Source organism: Barbus barbus, assembly GCF_936440315.1.
Source record: "Barbus barbus genome assembly, chromosome: 27".
In the NCBI taxonomy this organism is placed as follows: Eukaryota; Metazoa; Chordata; class Actinopteri; order Cypriniformes; family Cyprinidae; genus Barbus; species Barbus barbus.
In genome coordinates, this window is record NC_136755.1 from 20,520,691 (window position 1) to 20,540,382 (window position 19,692).

The 19,692-nt window shown below is 36.8% G+C and overlaps 1 protein-coding gene across 1 annotated transcript in view; it reads left to right on the forward strand.

The window, feature by feature from the left end:
- Positions 1-19,692, forward strand: part of kcnh8 (potassium voltage-gated channel, subfamily H (eag-related), member 8) — a gene marked incomplete at both ends in the record, with an annotated part of 51,717 nt that overhangs the window by 17,147 nt on the left and 14,878 nt on the right. The window contains 4 exons of the mRNA XM_079381400.1: positions 8,218-8,348; positions 8,444-8,678; positions 9,529-9,686; positions 16,143-16,347. Coding sequence (XP_079237526.1) covers positions 8,218-8,348; positions 8,444-8,678; positions 9,529-9,686; positions 16,143-16,347 — 729 coding nt within the window. The remainder of the gene's footprint in view (positions 1-8,217; positions 8,349-8,443; positions 8,679-9,528; positions 9,687-16,142; positions 16,348-19,692) is intronic.

A 19,692-nucleotide genomic window follows, 5' to 3' on the forward strand; every position in this document is an offset into this window, starting at 1 on the left:
TAAATCATGAAAGAACTGTGATTAACCACATTATTTTTGAAAGCTGAGTTAAATTTCACTAGCCAAACTCAAGCCTGATTACTGCCAGACCTGTTGAATCAAGAAATCACTTAAATAGAACCTGTCTCACAAAGTAAAGCATACTTAAAGAGCAACACATCATGCCACAATCTAAAGAAATTCAAGAACAGATGAGAAACAAAATAGTTGACATTTATCAGTCTGGAAAGGGTTATAAAGCCATTTCTAAGGCTTTGGGACTCCAGCGAACCACGGTCAGAGCCATTATCCACAAATGGAGAGAACTTGGAGCAGTGGTGAACCTTCCCAGGAGTGGCCGGCCTACCAAAATTACTCCAAGAGCGCAATGACAACTCATCCAGGAGGTCATAAAAGAACCCAGAACAGCATCTAAAGAACTGCAGGCCTCACTTGCCTCAATTAAGGTCAGTGTTCATGATTCAACAATAAGAAAGAGACTGGGCAAAAACGGCATCCATGGGAGAGTTCCAAGGCAAAAGCCATTGCTGACCAAAAAGAACACAAAGGCTCATCTTACATTTGCTAAAAAAAATCTTGATTATCCCCAAGACTTTTGGGCAAATATTCTGTGGACTGATGAGACAAAAGCTTAACTTTTTGGAAGGTGTTTGTCGTGTTACATCTGGCGTAAAACCAACACAGCATTTCATAAAGAACATCATACCAACAGTCAAACATGGTGGTGGTAGCGTGATGGCCTGGGCTGCTTTGCAACTTCAAGACCTGGACGACTTGCCATAATCGAATCATGAATTCTGCAATCTATCAGAAAATCCTGAAGGAGAATCTCCGGCCATCAGTTTGTGACCTCAAGCTCAAGCACACTTGGGTTATGCAGCAGGACAATGATCCCAAACAAACCAGCAAGTCCACCTCTGAATGGCTCAAGAAAAACAAAATTAAGGTTTTGGAGTGGCCAAATCAGTCCGGACTTAAATCCGATTGAGATATAGAGCCCTGCACTGGCCTCAAATATAAGCCCTAGCCCAGCCCTGGCCTGAGATGCTCAGGCCCTAGTCCGACAGCTTATCAAAATTACCGGCCCGAGACCCGAGCCCGTCTTTTTTTCATCTTCTCCCAAAACAGCTTCTACTACTATTTCAGCTATTTAAATAGTTCAGTTTTATATGCAATGGCAAAGTGATTATATTTTGTTTTCGTTTTTTTATTAAGTTAATTTAGAAAAACTTTTGGAGTATTTTTTGTTCGTTATAGGTTTTTGTTTTTTAAAGTAATGACCAAGCGGCCAGCAGCAGACAGTGAGCTGATCATAGCCTATGTTTGATCAATTTAGCCTTCTCAAATCATCACGACTTGCCTAAAATAAAATCCATAGATATTGTAACGTTACATATTAATGTAATATTAATAGTTTAATTTAGCTCAAAGGGAATTATTTATGATTTTATAGCGATTTGAACAGAATCACTGTTACGGCGATTCACTGAACGAGCCGTATAACAAACTCTTAATCTTTCGTAACAAAATCGACAGATTAAGACATTAACTTGTGAGCACAAAACACAAGATACTTCTCTTTTCAATATAAATAAGATTTTATTTATATAAACCTAAGACAAACTAATCTAACACATGAACACAAGCATTCACACATTCACAAGTTGCAGAAAGAGAGAAAGTAAGGAAAGGATGAGTTTAAGAGATTGAAAATGTGAATCCCAAGTTTATAGCAATATGTTCAATTGCATAGACCTGAACAACCATCAATCACTTATTTAACCCTCGCTTTGAGTTTCTCAATGAGGCTAAAATTTATATTAACTGCACCTGATTCAGTTAGAACCTGGAGGTGTACTTGCTTGCTTTGCTAAGGGAATCCCTTGTGTCGTCGTCCTTGCAGGAAAGGGGGTTCCCCGAAGTGTCTGACTGGTTGAGAGTTCAGTAGTCGTTGAAGTGAGGTCTTGGGCGTTGGCTGAGGATGTAACGAGACTAGGTTGGTTTTCTTTCCATCGCGGTAGCAGCTGGCTCGTGGGCCAGAGCATGCTCAAAGAGCAGCGGCAAAATGCGGTGGCAAAAGAGAAGAAGAGGAGAGAGAGTGACTTAGAGAGAGTTTGATGGTGTCCTGAGTTTTTAAACTCAGCTTTCAGACCGTCCCATCTGGACGTCTTGACCAATTAGATACTATTATCTTAGATAGGGGTGTTCTTTGCATCATAGATCAGCATGTTATCTGTTCAGAGGTCCGAACTTTACAAGCTCTTGCAAAGCATACTTTTGAATGTGATTTCTATAACCAGAATATGATACATTTTACAAATAATTAATTGGAAGAAACATTTAAAGCATGAATTTTCAAACTCATACATACCAAACATGAAGATTACCCTTTAAGGCTTAAGCTATTCAATGCTTATTAAAAGCAAGACATACACAATGAGTGATTAAAACAAGGATGTGTAGTTCTATGGAGAACGAAGGCATGTTCTTTAGACAAAGGAATTCAAGTCTGTCTTTGTCTTGTATGGGGGAAGACCTCCCCAAGAGAGTCTGTAGCTCGTGATTTTCTATCACAGGTTTACATGTGACCATCAGTCTTGATTACTTGCAACAAATTTGACAGTCTCCTTCCTGAATTGGAATTATCAATAAGTGTTCTTTTGTCTCAAGGTTGTAAGCTATTCTGTGAAAGAGGCTTGCTGGTTAGTTTTCTTGCTTCAGACGAGTTGGAGCTAGGAATCTGATTTACGACGTTGTCCTGGGCCTCTCGGTGGAATTCGAGCTCCTCATGTTTCAATGTTCTGATCGCATCTTAACTTTGTCTGAGTCAGTCTCTGATATCTTACAATATAAAACAGTTCAAGCAAATAACAATGTTTAAACGTTAAACCTAGATAAATGTGTGCTGTATCCAATAGTTTGTGCGTAGAGCTAAAGTGCGCTTTGCAGGACATGGAGGCGCCATGTACCAATTTTTTCAGTGGATACACCGTCATTTTTGCTCATAAAGGTAAGAGAAATACATCATTTGGAACTGTAAAGAGTCTACTTGGGTGTTTTAAGGGATTTTATTTCACAGTCCACAGGGCCAAATGTGTCAGTCGTGTAAGAAAAACCCTCATATGATCCCATTTTGTACTCGTCTCGTTAAGGTGAGGTGGGATGAAAAACTGTCTGTTTATTGTATGACTGAGAGCCCAGATCAGATATTGGCCTCAAGCACCAAAGGAAACCATGCGGAGCAGGGAATCCCAGTGCAACTGTGTCTGTCCTCCTCTTTTTCTTTTTTTTTTTCACACTTTTGCCTTTTGTTCCTTTCTCTCTCTCCCTTCTTCTTTCTGTTTCTCATGACCTGTGCTGCCAGTAAACTGGGAGTACATTTATTAGGATCTATAATGAGTGCTATGCCGCTGGTCTCCCTGCTGACTGCAGCTTTTTATGGATGAGTTTCTGTCGCCCCTCTCCTCCTCCGGCCCTGCAGGCTGAAGTGATCTCTATCCCTCTCTAATAACCAGCTTCCCAGCTTTCTCTCTCACTTCCTATCCCTTCATCTCTTTCTCAACCCCTGTTTCTCTCCATGTCTGTCTGTCGCTCCATCCCTTCAGTCCTTTTCCTACTCCTGCTTTGGTTTCCCTTGGTACCTTGTTCAGCAGGGTTGCAATGAGCGACATTTTTCCCCTGTTGCCCTCAGGGCGATTGAGACTGGCAGCCTGGCAGTCTGCTTGTTTCCTCAGCTGGCTGATTTAAAAATGCTGCATGCTACACATTCGTACACACACACACGCATACATTACTGGTCAATATCCACAGAGACTCCACGCTTTTCATATGTTTTTGTCTCTGTCTCTAACAGTGTAACCGTTGCACTACATTACTACTCCTGGCACTTTTTGTTTCATTTTTATTTTTGCTACGAACAAGAACTAACACAGTCAACGCACATTCTGTATGTTGATTAGAAAAAAATCTTGTATGCAAAATATAATCATGTATTCATTCTTATTTCCTCCAACGTGTTTTTAATGGAGACTGAAGTATTGTTCATTGAGCTCGCCATACTTTCAGCTACTTTTAGTTGAAGCTGATTTCAGCAAATTTTATTTTATTTTCAGCAACTTGGCAGCAAAGTTTCGAGTTTTCTGACTGAAGGTTGGGTTGTTCAGGTAATAGTAATCCATAGTGGTTTTTGTTATTTTCAGCAGTAAAGTTTTAGATTTTCAGATGAGGTTTGTATGGTGGCCGAGAAGTGCAAAAAAAAACACAATTCTGAAAAGCGGCAGTCAGAATAGAGAACTATGTCAAATTTACTGTCACTCCCATAGATGCTGTATTAGAAGCACCCTCGCATTAGCGTTAACTCATTTTTTGTATTCTGATTCAAAGGGAATATAATACAGAGTACATTGTAAATGTACATGTGCATATTTTTTATTCCATAGTAAGGGTAATAAATATACTACATTTAAACTGAGCTACTTTAATACCATCTCCGAACTTTCTAACACGACTCTGCTGTACTTCCTGCATACCTTGATTTACAAATGTCTCGTCCAGTCAGCAGTAAGTAATCTATTCTCAAACCAATGGCACTGTCTCAAACTATACCTACCTCTTCCGTTTGTCTGATTTGTTGTTGTGTTTTCTGACTTGTTATAATGTTTTTGGGATTGTTGTGTTTTCTGAATTGTTATTTTGTTCTTTAGATTTGTATTTGTGTCTCTTATTTGTTATTTTGTTTTCAGAATAGTGATTTGCTTTGCACTTCTCAGCCACCGTAGTACGGGTTGTCTTCTTAAAACAATCTATGCTAAACACTTCTGTGCTTCAGTAGATACAACAATACAACAACATAAACTGTTCAAGTGAAGAGTTAATATTGAAATCAGCAATGAGCATCACAGTATCACAGCATTTACAAAAGTCCATATTATGGCTATTCATTTTTTCTTTCTTAGATAATTAACTAATATTTTATTCAGTAATACATTAAATGTTTTTTTTTTTTTTTTTCTAGAATACTGTCATATATTTCAGAGATATATATAAAAAAAATCATCTCAGGTAAGTGTATTTCCAATACATTCTTGTTCTCTCTCAACAACGCTCTAACATCACAGGCAGACAGCAATGCAATCAGGTGAACATTTAATGATTAACTGAAGTTAATCTATTCACAATTTGAGTAAAAGTTTTAATAAATGAGTTTTTTCTACCTCATGTAGGAGATTTAAAGCAGGTGTGGTTTGGGTCCCAGTTTTTATGTCAAATGGGTCGGGTATAGGATTAAATTAGTGCTGCTGTCAGATAACGTGTCGGGTGTTCTATTAATTACTGCAGGCATTGGATGATCATTTCACCAGCCAGGAAAGGTAATCACTTAAGGCATCACTTACTTACAGATCTCAGGCTTCTGGAGGGGATGTAGATTCATACGATTGAGGAGGAAGTAGGAGGGTGCTGAGCCTGTGGCTGTTCTGTACGCAAACATCAATGACTTGAACTTGATGCGAGTGATAAAGAGAGGTGTGAAGTGGGCCCTTTTGAGTTCATTGTAGATCAGTCGTGCCACTGCATTCTGAAACATTTGTCGAAGTTTGTTTGCGCATGACAGAAGTCCAGCTTGAAGAGCCCTGCAATAGTCCAACCTAGAAATGACAAGGGCCTGGGCAAGAAGTTGTGCAGCATGCTCTGTTCCGAAGGGCCTGATCCTCCTGATGCTGTGCAATGCAAACCTGCATGATCAAGCTGTATTTACAATATGGTCCTTGAAGGTCAACTGGTCACCAAAGAATAATTTTTGATGAACCTAGCAGGATGATGAAATCATGCTGTAGAGTCGGAGTGGCAGGGAAAATGAGAAGCTCAATCTTTGCCAGGTTGAGCTGCAGGTGATGTTCTTTCATCCATGCCGATAAGTTTGTCAGGCAGCCTGAGATCCATGCAGCTACTATTAGATTATCTGGTTGAAATGAACGGTAGTAATATATAGGTTAAATATAATAAAGAAATGAGCAGAGATGTCTAGAGGTTTTAACAAATGTTGTCTGTGATACAGCTGCATGTGTAAATTAAGTCAAGCTGGTTGCCCGACTTGTTAGTGCTTGTGGTAAGCCATTTGAGATTGAATGAAGCTAGGAGTCGAAGTGGAAGTCTTCAGTGTAAGGCTTTTCCAAATGGATTTTGAAGTCACCAAAGACTACAAGTGGACTGCCATCCACAGAGAATGAGGACAGCAGCCCACATAGCTCCTCTATAAAGGATTATATATGACCAAGAAGGTGATAAATCATTACAATACGGAGTTTAACTACTCAGTAGTTGAAACTCAAAATAATTTTTAATGCATAGGGAAGAGTGGGTTGAGTATTTCCAATTATTAGAAATGAGAAGACCAGTACCCTTCCAACCTGCCGGGGGGTGTGAGAGAAAGGGAAGTTGTTAGAGAGAACAGCAGGGGGTTGCAGAGTCTTCTGGACGAATCCAGGTCTCAGTCAAGACCAAGATATTAAGAGTAGACTGAGAAGCAATGGCCAGAATGAAGTTTGTTGACAGCTAACTGACAATTCCAGAGACCCACAGAAAATGACTGAGGTGCAGCAGAAGAGGTGCAGATATGACACAGCTTAGCAAGATTTCGTTGGTAGAGCATTGTTGAGAGAGAGCAAGAATGTATTGGAAACATACTACCGCCTACCTGACTCTACCTGAGAGGTAATTAAAATACACTTGAGATTATATCTTTTTATATCTCTGAAATAAATTATTGTATTCTTGAAAACAATCTTGTATTGTACTATTGAATAAAATATTATTTAGCTGGTGTGTGGAGGGCGTTCTGGCGCAATATGGCTGCTGTCACATCATCCAGGTGGATGCTGCACAGTTGAGACTGAGATTGTGACAGCAATGATCGATCGTGAAAACGATGATCGTGGGAAAAAATAAAAATAAATTCTGATTAGTTATAGCAGCACTTTGGGAGGCACCCTGAGGTCTGATTGTTTAGCTTGCAATAGCATGGGGTTCAAAGTATAGACGTGAGAAGAGAGAGAAGCTTGGCTTCGAAGTCAAGTAGTGATGTCTGGGTTAGCTACATACATATCTGATTAATCCAATAGGATTGCGTTGGGATGTTAACATGTATTTACATGCAGCTGAATGCGGTGCATATTACCAGTATTTAGTTTAATGCTCAAATGCAATGCCCGATATTGACTGAGTTATTTGAGATGGTCATATTGCTTTTAGATGTTTCTTTAAAAAAAATACAGATCCTATAATAATGCAACAGTGATGTTTTTACTTCGTATGGCTTCGAAAACATGCAGGCAATTTTAGGAATCACTTGATAATGTAGATAATATCATAATCATAATCTAACATCTAATCATGTGTTCATGTTTTCATAGGCTTGTTTTCATGTCATATTTTGATTTTTAACATTCATTTTCATAACATTTTAATTATCTCTATTATGGCCATGCCCCGCCCCCCCACACACGCCCCGCCCCCGATTAGTCGATTAATCGTTTTTAAAAACCTATCGATGATCGAAATAAGAAATTGCCAAAAATGCCTATCCCTAGTGTAAAGCCGGTCACCAGCAGAAAGGAAGTTATTCTTGTTTCACATCAGCTTTTTTGTAACAGCAGTATGGAGGGCAATAGATAAAACCACCTTTAATAATATATTAAAGCCATATTAAAGCCACTTTTAAGAAAACCACCCTCAATGCATGAAAGTATTGATGAAAGTCTTTTTCTTCACAAAGCAACAAAAAACACTCTCTGAATTATATACTTTCATTCACCAGTGCAATTATTTATTCTGTGTACATAATATTTTTGGAGCAGGAATTCAAGATGTTTGGTGATGATGGCTTGGATGTTTTCTTAGTTACTTGAGCATGTATCTTGCTTGTTATTTCAAGTATTGTACCAATAAGCTCTAGGCAATGTAACGCTGCAAAGCTTGAGTTGTTCAGGTGTTTTTTTTATTTAATTTTATTTGCTTATTTGATTTTAAAATAATTAAAAGAAATGCAAAAACATGATATACAACAACCTCAGTACCACAGGAATTTGCTTACTGTGTCCTCTGGTGTTGGTGTCTTTATGAATTAATGAAATTTATTTTGTGCAGTGTGTTTTTGTTTCTTGATGGATTGTATCCCACATTGCCCTTGACTTTCATAACAACAGTCCAACCTTTCCTCAGAGTGCCGGCATGAGACGGTCAAGCGTGGGTCTCCGTTTGGCTCCACACGGCTGCGATCTAGCACAGTTCTCTACCACATTTCAGGACACCTGCATAACCGTCAAAAACAAAGTAAAATCAAACTTAACAAGGTGAGACCATTCAAACACTAAGGGAAGAGAAAAATACAGGAACTGAAAGTCAAAACAGAACCAGTGTCTTTACTAGAATTGTGCTCTCTTTCTAGAATGTTTTTGGTGATCCACCCGCTCTTCCTGAATATAAAGTTGCTGATGCCAAGAAGTCCAAGTTCATTCTTCTCCACTTCAGCACCTTCAAGGCGGGCTGGGATTGGCTGATCCTTCTGGCTACATTCTATGTTGCTGTGACGGTGCCATATAACGTTTGTTTTATTGGTGATCAGGACTTGACACGTAGCACCACTGTCACTGACATTGCCGTCGAGATTCTTTTCATCATTGGTAAGAGAATCCAATTTTGATCTTTGACATTATATTTAATCAGTCAATTACATTATATGTTTTCACTGTGAGCCTGATTAGGATTTATGACATTATCTTTGTTCTATAACATGTATGTCTTTACACATGATTATAATCAGGTCTTTAAATCAATTTCAGGCTCTTTGGCATCTTCCATTAACCCTCTGTGGTACAGCGCTGCCACAGGGCAACATATCATTGTCCTTTAGTTGCCTGCTATTTGGAAAAAAAATAATTGCATTGTAGGAATTAAAAGGGCAAGTTTTACAGAAACAATTAATATTCTTTAAGACGTTTGACATTTGAGTCTCTCTACATGACTGATCCTGAACTCTGTCAAGATACACATATGCTGTGCTCCTCATTGTGCTGTTATTTATATTTCCTGCATCTTTGATCTTTGAGCTTAAATAGATGTTTCTGTTGACAGATTGTTCACAATTTAAGCGTAATGGATTTTGATCCCATGTGATTTAAATATGAATGAAAATATGAATTAAACATATGTTACTGAATTCAGTTTAGTGTAATACAATAGCAGGATGACCTATAATACATATATTTTAACACTGTTCCTGAACTTTGTTTTGGGTTTGTGTCCCTGATAATGCCTCTATTTAGAACGCCCGGTATTCAGATTCAGTGACAGCACATGAATTTTTCATTTTCCTATTGTTGCTCTGCGATAACAGCCTGCTTGATATATAGCTAGCAGAAAAGCATTTTTGCTGTTATAAATTCTTCAGTGGACACACTGTCATTCATTGAGATTATGCTGATGGAGTATTTTGTAAAGACGCTGACTCTACTCTGTCTGTTGCATCGCCAGACATTGTGTTCAGTTTCCGCACTACATACGTGAGTAAGTCGGGGCAGGTGATCTTCGATGCGCGGCAGATCTGCATCCATTACATGACCACCTGGTTCATCATCGACCTGGTTGCCGCTCTGCCCTTTGATCTCCTTTACGCTTTCAAAGTCAGCGTGGTGAGTAATGCATATATTAAAAAATATGTAATGAATGTATCAGGAAAAAAATCTGTGTGAGGTTCTGGGAACATGTTTTCATAGCTTTCAAATGCATTTTGAATTTATTACATTTGCGTGATTTTGAAAAAGCAGATCAACACAGAATCTGTGCCTGCAGAAAATGTGATACATGTACACCCCATCACTAGCATTTTTATTAAATATTTTGGCTAACCAGTAACACAACTATGTTTGTGTTTTTTTCTTTATATAAAAATGGTAAACTTTACAACATAACTTTAAATCATATTCCAGTTTTAAATGTGCATCTGATTACAGATCGCCTATGTGGGATTACACAAGTTTTGTATTTTAAAGAGAACCAGTTCGAAGGACGAATAATTAGCTTTTTGGATTAAAATAATTTTATATGAAATTCGAATGGTATGACAATTAGACTGTACAGAAATTGAAATCTACATGTAACACTAATACCCACTACATACATGCATTGCTGATGTTGTTAACATTTGAGAAAAAAGTATAGCAATAATAATAATTTGCACGGTTTGATGTGACATGAGCTAAGTGGCCGTTAGATTTAATCACCATTGGTAGCGCAATTTATTGTGATGCGTTTTTCCTCAGTTGGTCAGAACAAAAGTGGCAGACTTGTTACTTACTTGTTCAGATGACAATATCCAGGAAAATTCTTATTTGGGTCATATATTCTAAGACATAGGCTAGAATCTGTGATTCAGAAGTACATTATCCACACCGGCACGGTGACTGACAGACTGACACACATACTCCTCAAAACATTAGATACATCCGTGCTGGAGCCGTGCCGGAGCACAAACCACGAAAGGGAGATAATTCCGCAAATAGCTGCAATTGCAGGTTTTTAAACAGAGATGGCGACAAAGAGGTAAAACTTACAGACTGCAGCTTTCAAAATGAATCCAACTTCTCTGTTGCTAACTTACACAAATGTTGTTATTTTAATACATAAAAACATTTTGTGACGTGGTTGTATTTTGGTGATAAAATAAAATCTAAACTTCTGTGGGAGGACTCAAGGAGAATATAATCATTAATCTTGAAGCCAATAATAAAAGCCATATAAATAAAGCCAAAAAATGTTTGTGTTGATTTTGTATGTTTACTGATAAATGGCCGATATTAAAATTCTATACAATTTTGTCTAATGTAAAAACAAAACAATAAAACAATGAAAAATTAAATAATTTGTTTTAAATCCTGCAAGTGTATATAAGCATCACAACATTAAAGTTTGACAAATTTATATTAATTTGTTAAAGATTGCATTTAAGTGTTTTTAAATTATTCATGTTTTTAAGATTACTTTTGTTGCCATCTAAAACTTACGGAACGTTTATCTAAATTAAAAATAGTAAAAATTAAATGGTTAAAATATCAGCTAATATACACCCATATTTTGTTTCCATATACATTTACTTGAAATGTATCTAAGTTAAAAATAGTAAAACTTTGCATGAATAACTAAATATATAAAACAGCCAATATTTACCCAGTGGCAGTTTTTTTTTCCATAATGTTTTATTTGTTATATGGAATTCAAATGTACTTGCAACCAAGTTTTTTTCAAAGTTGCAATTTGTTGAATGATTAGTTTTGATAATCTGATCTGTAAACCTCATGTCAAATTATGATTATGTTTTTTTAATGATTATTGTGGTTTTAACACATTGGTACTGTAAAGTAGCCTAACTTCTACCTAAATGCAATGCTGTCAAAGCATCTTGTACTTGCTAGAAAGAGCGATTCCATAGCACAAACAGTAGGTCATGATTTTCAGGAATGCATGAACTGATAAAATATATGCCTTGAATGCAATGCAAGATAAAACGCATCTGCCAAATATGTAAATGTATAAGTGTAAAGTACTTTCAGTGCATTTCACCATGTTGAAATCCATTTACTGTAGAAGAGCTTCCTCTAATTAAGAGGCACTTCCTTAAGTGTAAAACAAAATATTGAGCTACAGCTGGGTGACTCTGATTGAGTGGACCGTGAAGTCCTTTTGATGATATTATGGATGTAGAACTTTTAATGAGTGATCCTGGGTTCAGGTACAAATAAAGATGTATAACAGGCTGTAAAATTGGCTGACACTGCCTCTGACGACTCCTCTACAAAAGCAAAGGGTCAACGGCTCCTGGTTTTAATTCACAGAAAAAGACAGTCAGCTTTTCTGGACAATCCAGACTGGCGGAATCGATCAGTGCCACTTGGACACACACACACTTACAGTGATGACACATCATGCAGTGATGAAACCCTGCATCCCTCTGTATGGCAACACACTACGAAAGAGCGCTTGAAATCCACTGAGGCTTATTAAGAGAGGGAGACTGAAATGCAGTGGACTCTGCTTGAGTGTTTCTGTAATACAGACCTTTTGTCTCTGAGATGTTCCCTTAAATCTGCTCCAATTACAGATTGCACCTCTGCTCCTCTGGCATCCCTTCACAACTGCCCTTCAGCTGCACTACACACACACACACACACACACACACACACACACAAAAACATCAAAAGTGAAGAATGATATTTCTTTTATTTTACTCTCCTCTGTTTTCCTCTCGAATTCCTTTTCGTGTTTGATTCCTGTTCCTTTCCCCTTTCCTCTCCTCTTTGATTTTTTTCCTGGCCAATTTCCATTCCTTTTCCTTTTCCTCTTCCAATTTTCTTTTTCTTTCCTTTCCTTTCCTTTCCTCTCTTTTCCTCTTTCTATTTCCTTTACCTACACCTAATTTACATTTGTTCATTTTTCTTTACACTCATTTCTTCTTCTTTATTTTTGCTTATACTGGCTGATTTCCTTTCCTTTCTTTTCCTTGATTGTTTTTTTCCTGGACAGTTTCCATTCCTTTTCCTTTCCTCGTTCTATTTTTTTTTCTTCCTATAACGGCTAATTTCCTTTCCTTTTAATTTTCCTTTCCTCTTCTATCTTCTTTTTTCCCTTTTCCTTTTGAATTTCTTTTTCCTATTATGACCACTTTCCTTTCCTTTCCTTTCCTTTCCTTTCCTTTCCTTTCCTTTCCTTTCCTTTCCTTTCCTTTCCTTTCCTTTCCTTTCCCACATCTATTCCCTTACTTTTCCTCTTATTTTTGAGTGTATTAGTTGGTAATACACATTGACACATTATCACATAAAGCTCAGTATATGAACCCTACCCTATCCACCTCCATTTTCACCCTCCTTATCTAATTTTCAACCAGCTGTTAAGTTCAGCCTTTTTGTTTCTCCACTGACATTAATGTTCATTGGTTTTGCTTCTGAGACCATGATCTCCTGATGTTTATTAATATTTGATTGTCAAGTGAAAGATTGTGGCCGTTACAACGTGGATTATTATGTAATGCTACAGAGACGTGAAAGGCTTGGTTCTCATAGGGTTTGTCTGTCTGATTATAATAAGAGAGGCTGTGATGAATATTGCCAACTAGTTGTCGCCTGAAGCTCTAGACAAACTGATCTAATGGCAGTGTGTGCGCATCTGTTACTGGCCTGGTAGTGTGCATGTGTGAAAGTTCGTGTTCAGGTTAATACAAAGTGTTATTTTTATGTATGTGGTCATAACGAGTCTATAGTTATGGAATATATATGGGCTATTTAAAACTCTGTCACTTGCTCATTCACATTAAACTTGCTTTAATACATAAAACATTACACATAAAAGGAATTTTTTCCTTCATCCTGCTGAATATATAGGATAACATGTCTGCAGGGTCTAACTAGAGATGTAACGGTATAAAAATTTCTTATCATGATTATAGTGACCAAAATTATCACGGTTATCAGTATTATAACGGTGTAGTTAAAATGTGCTGGAAATGTTCAAAAAGTACTGACACATAAATCGTTTCACTAAGTGTTATATTTAAAATCAACAAACAACAAATAAAATGAGTTTTTGTTTGGATAAACACTAAAGCAATAACATTACCAATGATGTCGGGATTTTTATTTTTATTTTTAGATTTGTTTATCTAATAGCATGTTTGAAATGTACAAATAAAACTTTAAAAAGGTTTCATAAAATGGAAAGCCTCACATTTCAGTCGTTAAATAAAGTAATGGGTTAAGTCAAAATTATCATTTATTAATAAATTGTTATATGTATTTTTTCTGCTCCATAAATAATTCTATTTATTATCTATTTAACTTATCCGAATTGTTGAAGCTTGTTTTCCATCATCTGGTCAAAATTTACAGCAGGGCATGCAAATTCGGTCCTTTTTTTTTACTGAATGTAAATGTAACTCTCTGTAACTCCACTCTCTGTCACTAGGTGGTGCTTATGGAACAGCAGAATTAGAGCTGTTTCCCGTAACCTCTGTGGACAAAGCAGCATTGTGATTAAAACACTACTTTATTAGGCATTACATGTAGCGAAGATGAAAACAAAATTCCATCAAATCTTTTCTGAAGACAGTCAGAAACTTCAGAGGTACATTTACATAATTAATTCCTTCATATATTAATTTGTATAATTCTCTTAGCACTCTTTTAAAACCTTGCAGTTTTCCAACATGTTTTCACTCAAAATGAAACTACTCTGCATGCTGTGGACACGTGACACTGTTACTGAAAACTGCTTTATACGGTGGCCGAGAGAGCTCAATACGCTGCAACTTCAGAAAACACATGCAAATAGAAAAAGCACCGGCAAATCAAGAAAACATCCTCATCAATTTGACAGCAGGTGCTGCAAATACTCACAACACAAACAGATTAAAACAACGCACTGCAAATGCTCACAACACAACCAAATAAAGAATTTTATTTGCAGCGTGTTTCTTTATTTGGTTGTGTTGTGAGCATTGTGAGCGCGTGTGTTGTAAAATTGCCAAAGTTGTTTTCTTAATTTGCAGGTGTTTTTTCTATTTTCAGTGCGTTGAGCTTTCTCGGCCACCGTAGCTTTATGCTGGAGAGTGTTTATTTATCCTCAGTTGTTCAAAACGCCCTAATAGAATATGGTTAAAATGATAATTAAAAAATGAAACGGTAATACTAACTGTGGAGAATTTTATTGCGATTTATCACCAAACCAGTAATCGTTACATCCCTAGGTCTAAATTAAACTTTCTGAATTTATTTAGTTTTTTGCACTTTTTATGTTTCTGTGAATTTACTGATAAATGAATAAGAAATACTGATGAACTGTATGTACTTACAGTACTGCATAAATTGAGTTCCTAGTACTTACATGTCACTATTGTTGATGTTGTAGTAATTGGTATAAGTAAGGTAAACATGGGCACAGATAAATAAAGTGTTTAATATCTTTTGCTGATCATGAAATACTATTTTACATTATTTTTACAAAAATGTTTCGTCCATATAAAATTGGGATATTTTTTCTTGCTTTGTGACAAATTCTGTCGTATTTTAGAGCCATTAGCTTTGTGCAGCGCTCACCAAAATGTGAAGTCATGATTTTGCTCCCCATATTTTCATTTTGGTGTCACTGCGTTGAGTTCTAGGAGAAAACAAATCTCCTAAATAAACCTCTGAAGGTAAATTTAGTATTGATGTAGACATAAAAGTATGCAAGTTTTGATACATGTAAACATTTTATATATATTTGAATTGCTTGCATCATTTGCATTATCAGCAGTCAGATTCTTGTTTTTAGAATTAAAATTAAACCATGGAATGTTTTGGCTGGTATCTCTGTTTTATTTATGTCTGTTTTAAACCCTGAATGATATATTTGACTGTTCTTTGCCAGTTTGACAGTAATTCACTGTCCTCCAGACCTCCAGAAAAGAGGAAGTTAATGATTGTTATACTGAAAAACACACATACTTCGGCATTCTGCTTTGTTCTCTGTTGTTTGTAAATTATATTCTTCATATCCATCAACTGCAGTCAATTTCTTGTGGTTTATTGTCTTGTTTATTAGTGGGCGGTTTATTTCCTTTCACCTGAGAAAATGTGGTTCTGCATGACTGAGACGGAGAGAAGAAGAGAGAAAATATGTTTTATTCCACTATTATTGGCCCAAATGTCTCTCAGTCTAATGATGATCTCTTAAATATTTTAATCCCAGTTGTCTCAGAGCTCGTACCGGCATGCTACACCATTATTCAAGACATCCGTGACCTCTAAACATCTGCTAAGAGATGTTTTTGTTTACTGCTTTATTTTACATTTTCTCTCTGTATTCACTTGCTAAAAGTACCATTATATGAAGATGTTATGACTGTGGTTATACTGTAGGTTTACAGTACCGTTGCAGTACTTCAGCAAAGAATTATTAATGGAATCCATCCTGTTGTGTTGTTTAATTAGGTTTTAACTGATTTGGATTTACTGCACTCATTTAACCTGACAGGCACATGCCCTTCACAACCCTCAAATGCACTTGCATTCAGAGCAAAACCTCCACAGTTAATGTGTTTCCCCTTTCCCCTCTGCCAGGTGTCAGTGGTGCATCTGCTAAAGACCGTACGCCTGCTGAGGCTCCTACGTCTGCTGCAGAAGATGGACCGCTATTCCCAGCACAGTACGGTGGTGCTGACCCTGCTCATGTCCATGTTTGCACTGCTGGCTCACTGGATGGCCTGCATCTGGTACATCATTGGCAAGAAGGAGGTGGAGGGCAATGCAGACACCTGGGATATTGGTGAGACCAGCACACAAAATTGACTTATTGACTCACAGACAGAATGTGAGATAAAACCTAGGCTTGTTAGAAAAACATGCTTCCTGCATTTTTAGCAAAACTCAAAAAACATACCAATACATACAGTTCACTGCAGTTTCCAACTGAAATGAACACTAGTGGTAGTAAAACATCAACATACTGTGCTCAGACTTCAAAACACTTTTACCATGGTACATGGTTTATAAACAAAAACACATTTTACTTTTGCATGACGCAACCAGTTCAATATGTACAGAATATCTTTTCTGACATGGTAAACTTGTTCGGTAGCTCAACTGATTGAGCACTTGCACTCAGGTATGTATTCTGTAACACACTAGTCACAACGTTAAATATAAGAGCACAAAGACTTGCAGAAGCAAGCTGAAATGGCATTGATGCTTCAGCCAATGTGTTTTTAACTTACATTGTGTTTTGTCAATTCTATCGGTTAGCACGACTCATCGAACATTTCCAAAATGTACAACATTTAGCATTTCCAGATTAATTCAAAAACATTTTCATATTCACATTTATGCATTTGATATAAAACATACTTAGCATCACTCACTGTACATTTTAATTTGAAAGCGTTGCGAAATGTGCAAAAAGCACTGTAATAATATTTTTCAGAGATTTCTCCACAGGAAAGTTTTTCCATTTTCTATTATTACGCCCTGTTTCAAACTAGCTAAGAAATGGCATCATTTACCCTCACGTCCAAACCTGTATGACTTTATTTCTTATGTAGAACACAAAAGAAGATAAATTGAAGAATGTTTCAACTGTTTTTGTCCATACAATAGAAGTGTTGTCCAAATAATTTTGGACCCTATTGACTTTAATTGTATGGCCAAAAAAACACTGAAACATTTTTAAAATCATCTTTGTTTTTGTTTTTGGTTTACACAGAAGAAAGAAAGTCAAACGGGTTTGGAGTGACATGAAAATTAACAACATTCATTTAGAGATGAACTTTATTTTTATTTTTTTATTATTAATCCGAAGCAGTATTGAACAGTGTTTTAATTGATTTGGTGAAAGTCTGGGTCTCTTAACTGTAATCAAATCAGAATTGAATCTGATTGAAATACTTCATTTGGGCTTTGAATGTATTTGTTAAAGTTGCATTATGGACATAATATGAATTGATTTAATCTGATGTGTTCAGAGAGAGAGAGAGAGAGAGAGAGAGAGCGATGAAGACATCAAGCGATAATGGAAGGCAGAATTTATAGTTAACAGAAGAAGAGCGATAAGCCTGACACGGTTAGATGGTGTTATGGACAGTGATAGTGGAGGAGAAGGAAGATGGGAAGAATGCACAAGGGACACCAAGCAGCCAAGTGAATGAAAGAGTGAGCGAATGGCAAACAAAGCAGTCACCCAGACGTTGTCCCGCGGGCCTCTCTCTCCATCTTGACTGTAGGAGGGGCTGTAATTAGGCCCAGTGTGCTGCTCTATGGTCCGTAATGACGGATCGCTGTGAAAGTACCAGCGTTCCCACCGCCCGGTCCCCGATCTGTATTGATGGAAAGCTGCTGCTTCCCCTCGGCATCCGACCACTGACCCCCGGCCTGCTCTGATGGGCAGTTACTATAGCAACACTGGGCTGGAATCTCCTCTCTGGTACCCTTTTTTAGATAGTGTAGAATGTGGCAACTGATGGGTCCCTCCTTAACAGCAAACACAAAGATTTTTCATGAAGAAAGTGATGTGTTTGATGAACTGCTTTCCAAACAATTGTGAAGAACTGTTTTCATGAAACTCTGTCCTTGCAAAAATGTACAAATTTGGCATTACAGTGTTACATCAATGATTCATATTGAAATACTATGATGAAGAATGAATGTTATTCATGGTGTTTACATAGTACTTTTTTGTTAATGCAGTGCTGTGAACAACTATTGTTTTTCGGTATTGAAACTTGGGTCAGAATGGTATAAATTCTGTCATCATTTACTCCACCTCATGTTGTTCTAAATTCAAATGATTTTCTTTCTTAAGTGGAATATAAAAAGAGATAACTTTTAAGATTGTTCATTCTAATTTTTTGTAAGTTTTTAATTGAAAAAAACTAATACAATCAGTTGCTTTTCAGCTTGATAAATAATGTATATGACATAGAGCCAAGTATGGTGACCCATACTCAGAATTCATGCTCTGCATTTAACCCATCCAACGTGCACACACACAGCAGTGAACACACACACACCATGAACACACACCCGGAGCAGTGGGCAGCCATTTATGCTGCGGCGCCAGGTGAGCAGTTTGGGGTTCGTTGCTTTGCTCAAGGGCACCTCAGTCGTGGTATTGAGGGTGGAGAGAGCGCTGGACATTCACTCCCCCCACCTACCAACCCTGCCGGCCCGAGACTCGAACCCGCAACCTTTGGATTACGAGTCTCTAACCATTAGGCCATGACTTGTATATATAAATATATATATAATATAATAATATATATATATAAAAATAATATTCTATATTCTATAGAAAACTATTATTAGAATTTAAAATGACTGTTTTCTATATTAATATATTTTAAAGTGTAATTTGTTCCTGTGATAACAAAGCTACATTTTCAGCAGCCATTACTTACATAGTATTCGGTGTCATATTATCCTTTAGAAATTATTCTAATGTCGATTTGGTGCTCAAGATACATTTCCTATTATTTTCAATGTTAGAAACAGTTGTGTTGCTTAATATTTTTCTGTAAACTGTGACACTTTTTTGGAGAATTCGTTGATGAAAGAAAGCACAAAAGAACAGCATTTATATGAAACAGAAATCTTTGGTAACATTATAAACGTCTTCACAGTCACTTCTGATCAGTTTAATGCATCCTTTAATGCATTGTTTTTAATAATATAAAAAAAATCTTACTGACCCCAAACTTTGTAACAAACGTGTATATAAAATTTACATTACATTTTTGTTTAAAATATTAAATGAGTGAAATGTGATTAATTTGAACACACGCCCAAAACCTTAACCAATAAACATAACCAATAATCAAAACATAACCAAATTTGCAGAAATGTTGTATTTTTAAAAAACAGTTTCTCTATGATCCTGCTGCAGAGGATAACAGCTCACTGGAGGTCTGAAACAGGTCACTGTATGCAAAGGAGTAGCGTGAACACATTGTAAAAAAGCTATTTTTGTGTTTCACAAAAGAAAGAAAGTCATATGGTTGAGTAAATAATGACAGAAATTTCCTTTTTAGATGAACAATTCCTTCAACCGTTGTGTCATTGCAGTGCGTGCTAATTTTCCACCATATGGACACATATGAAACTGATACATAAACACATTTCA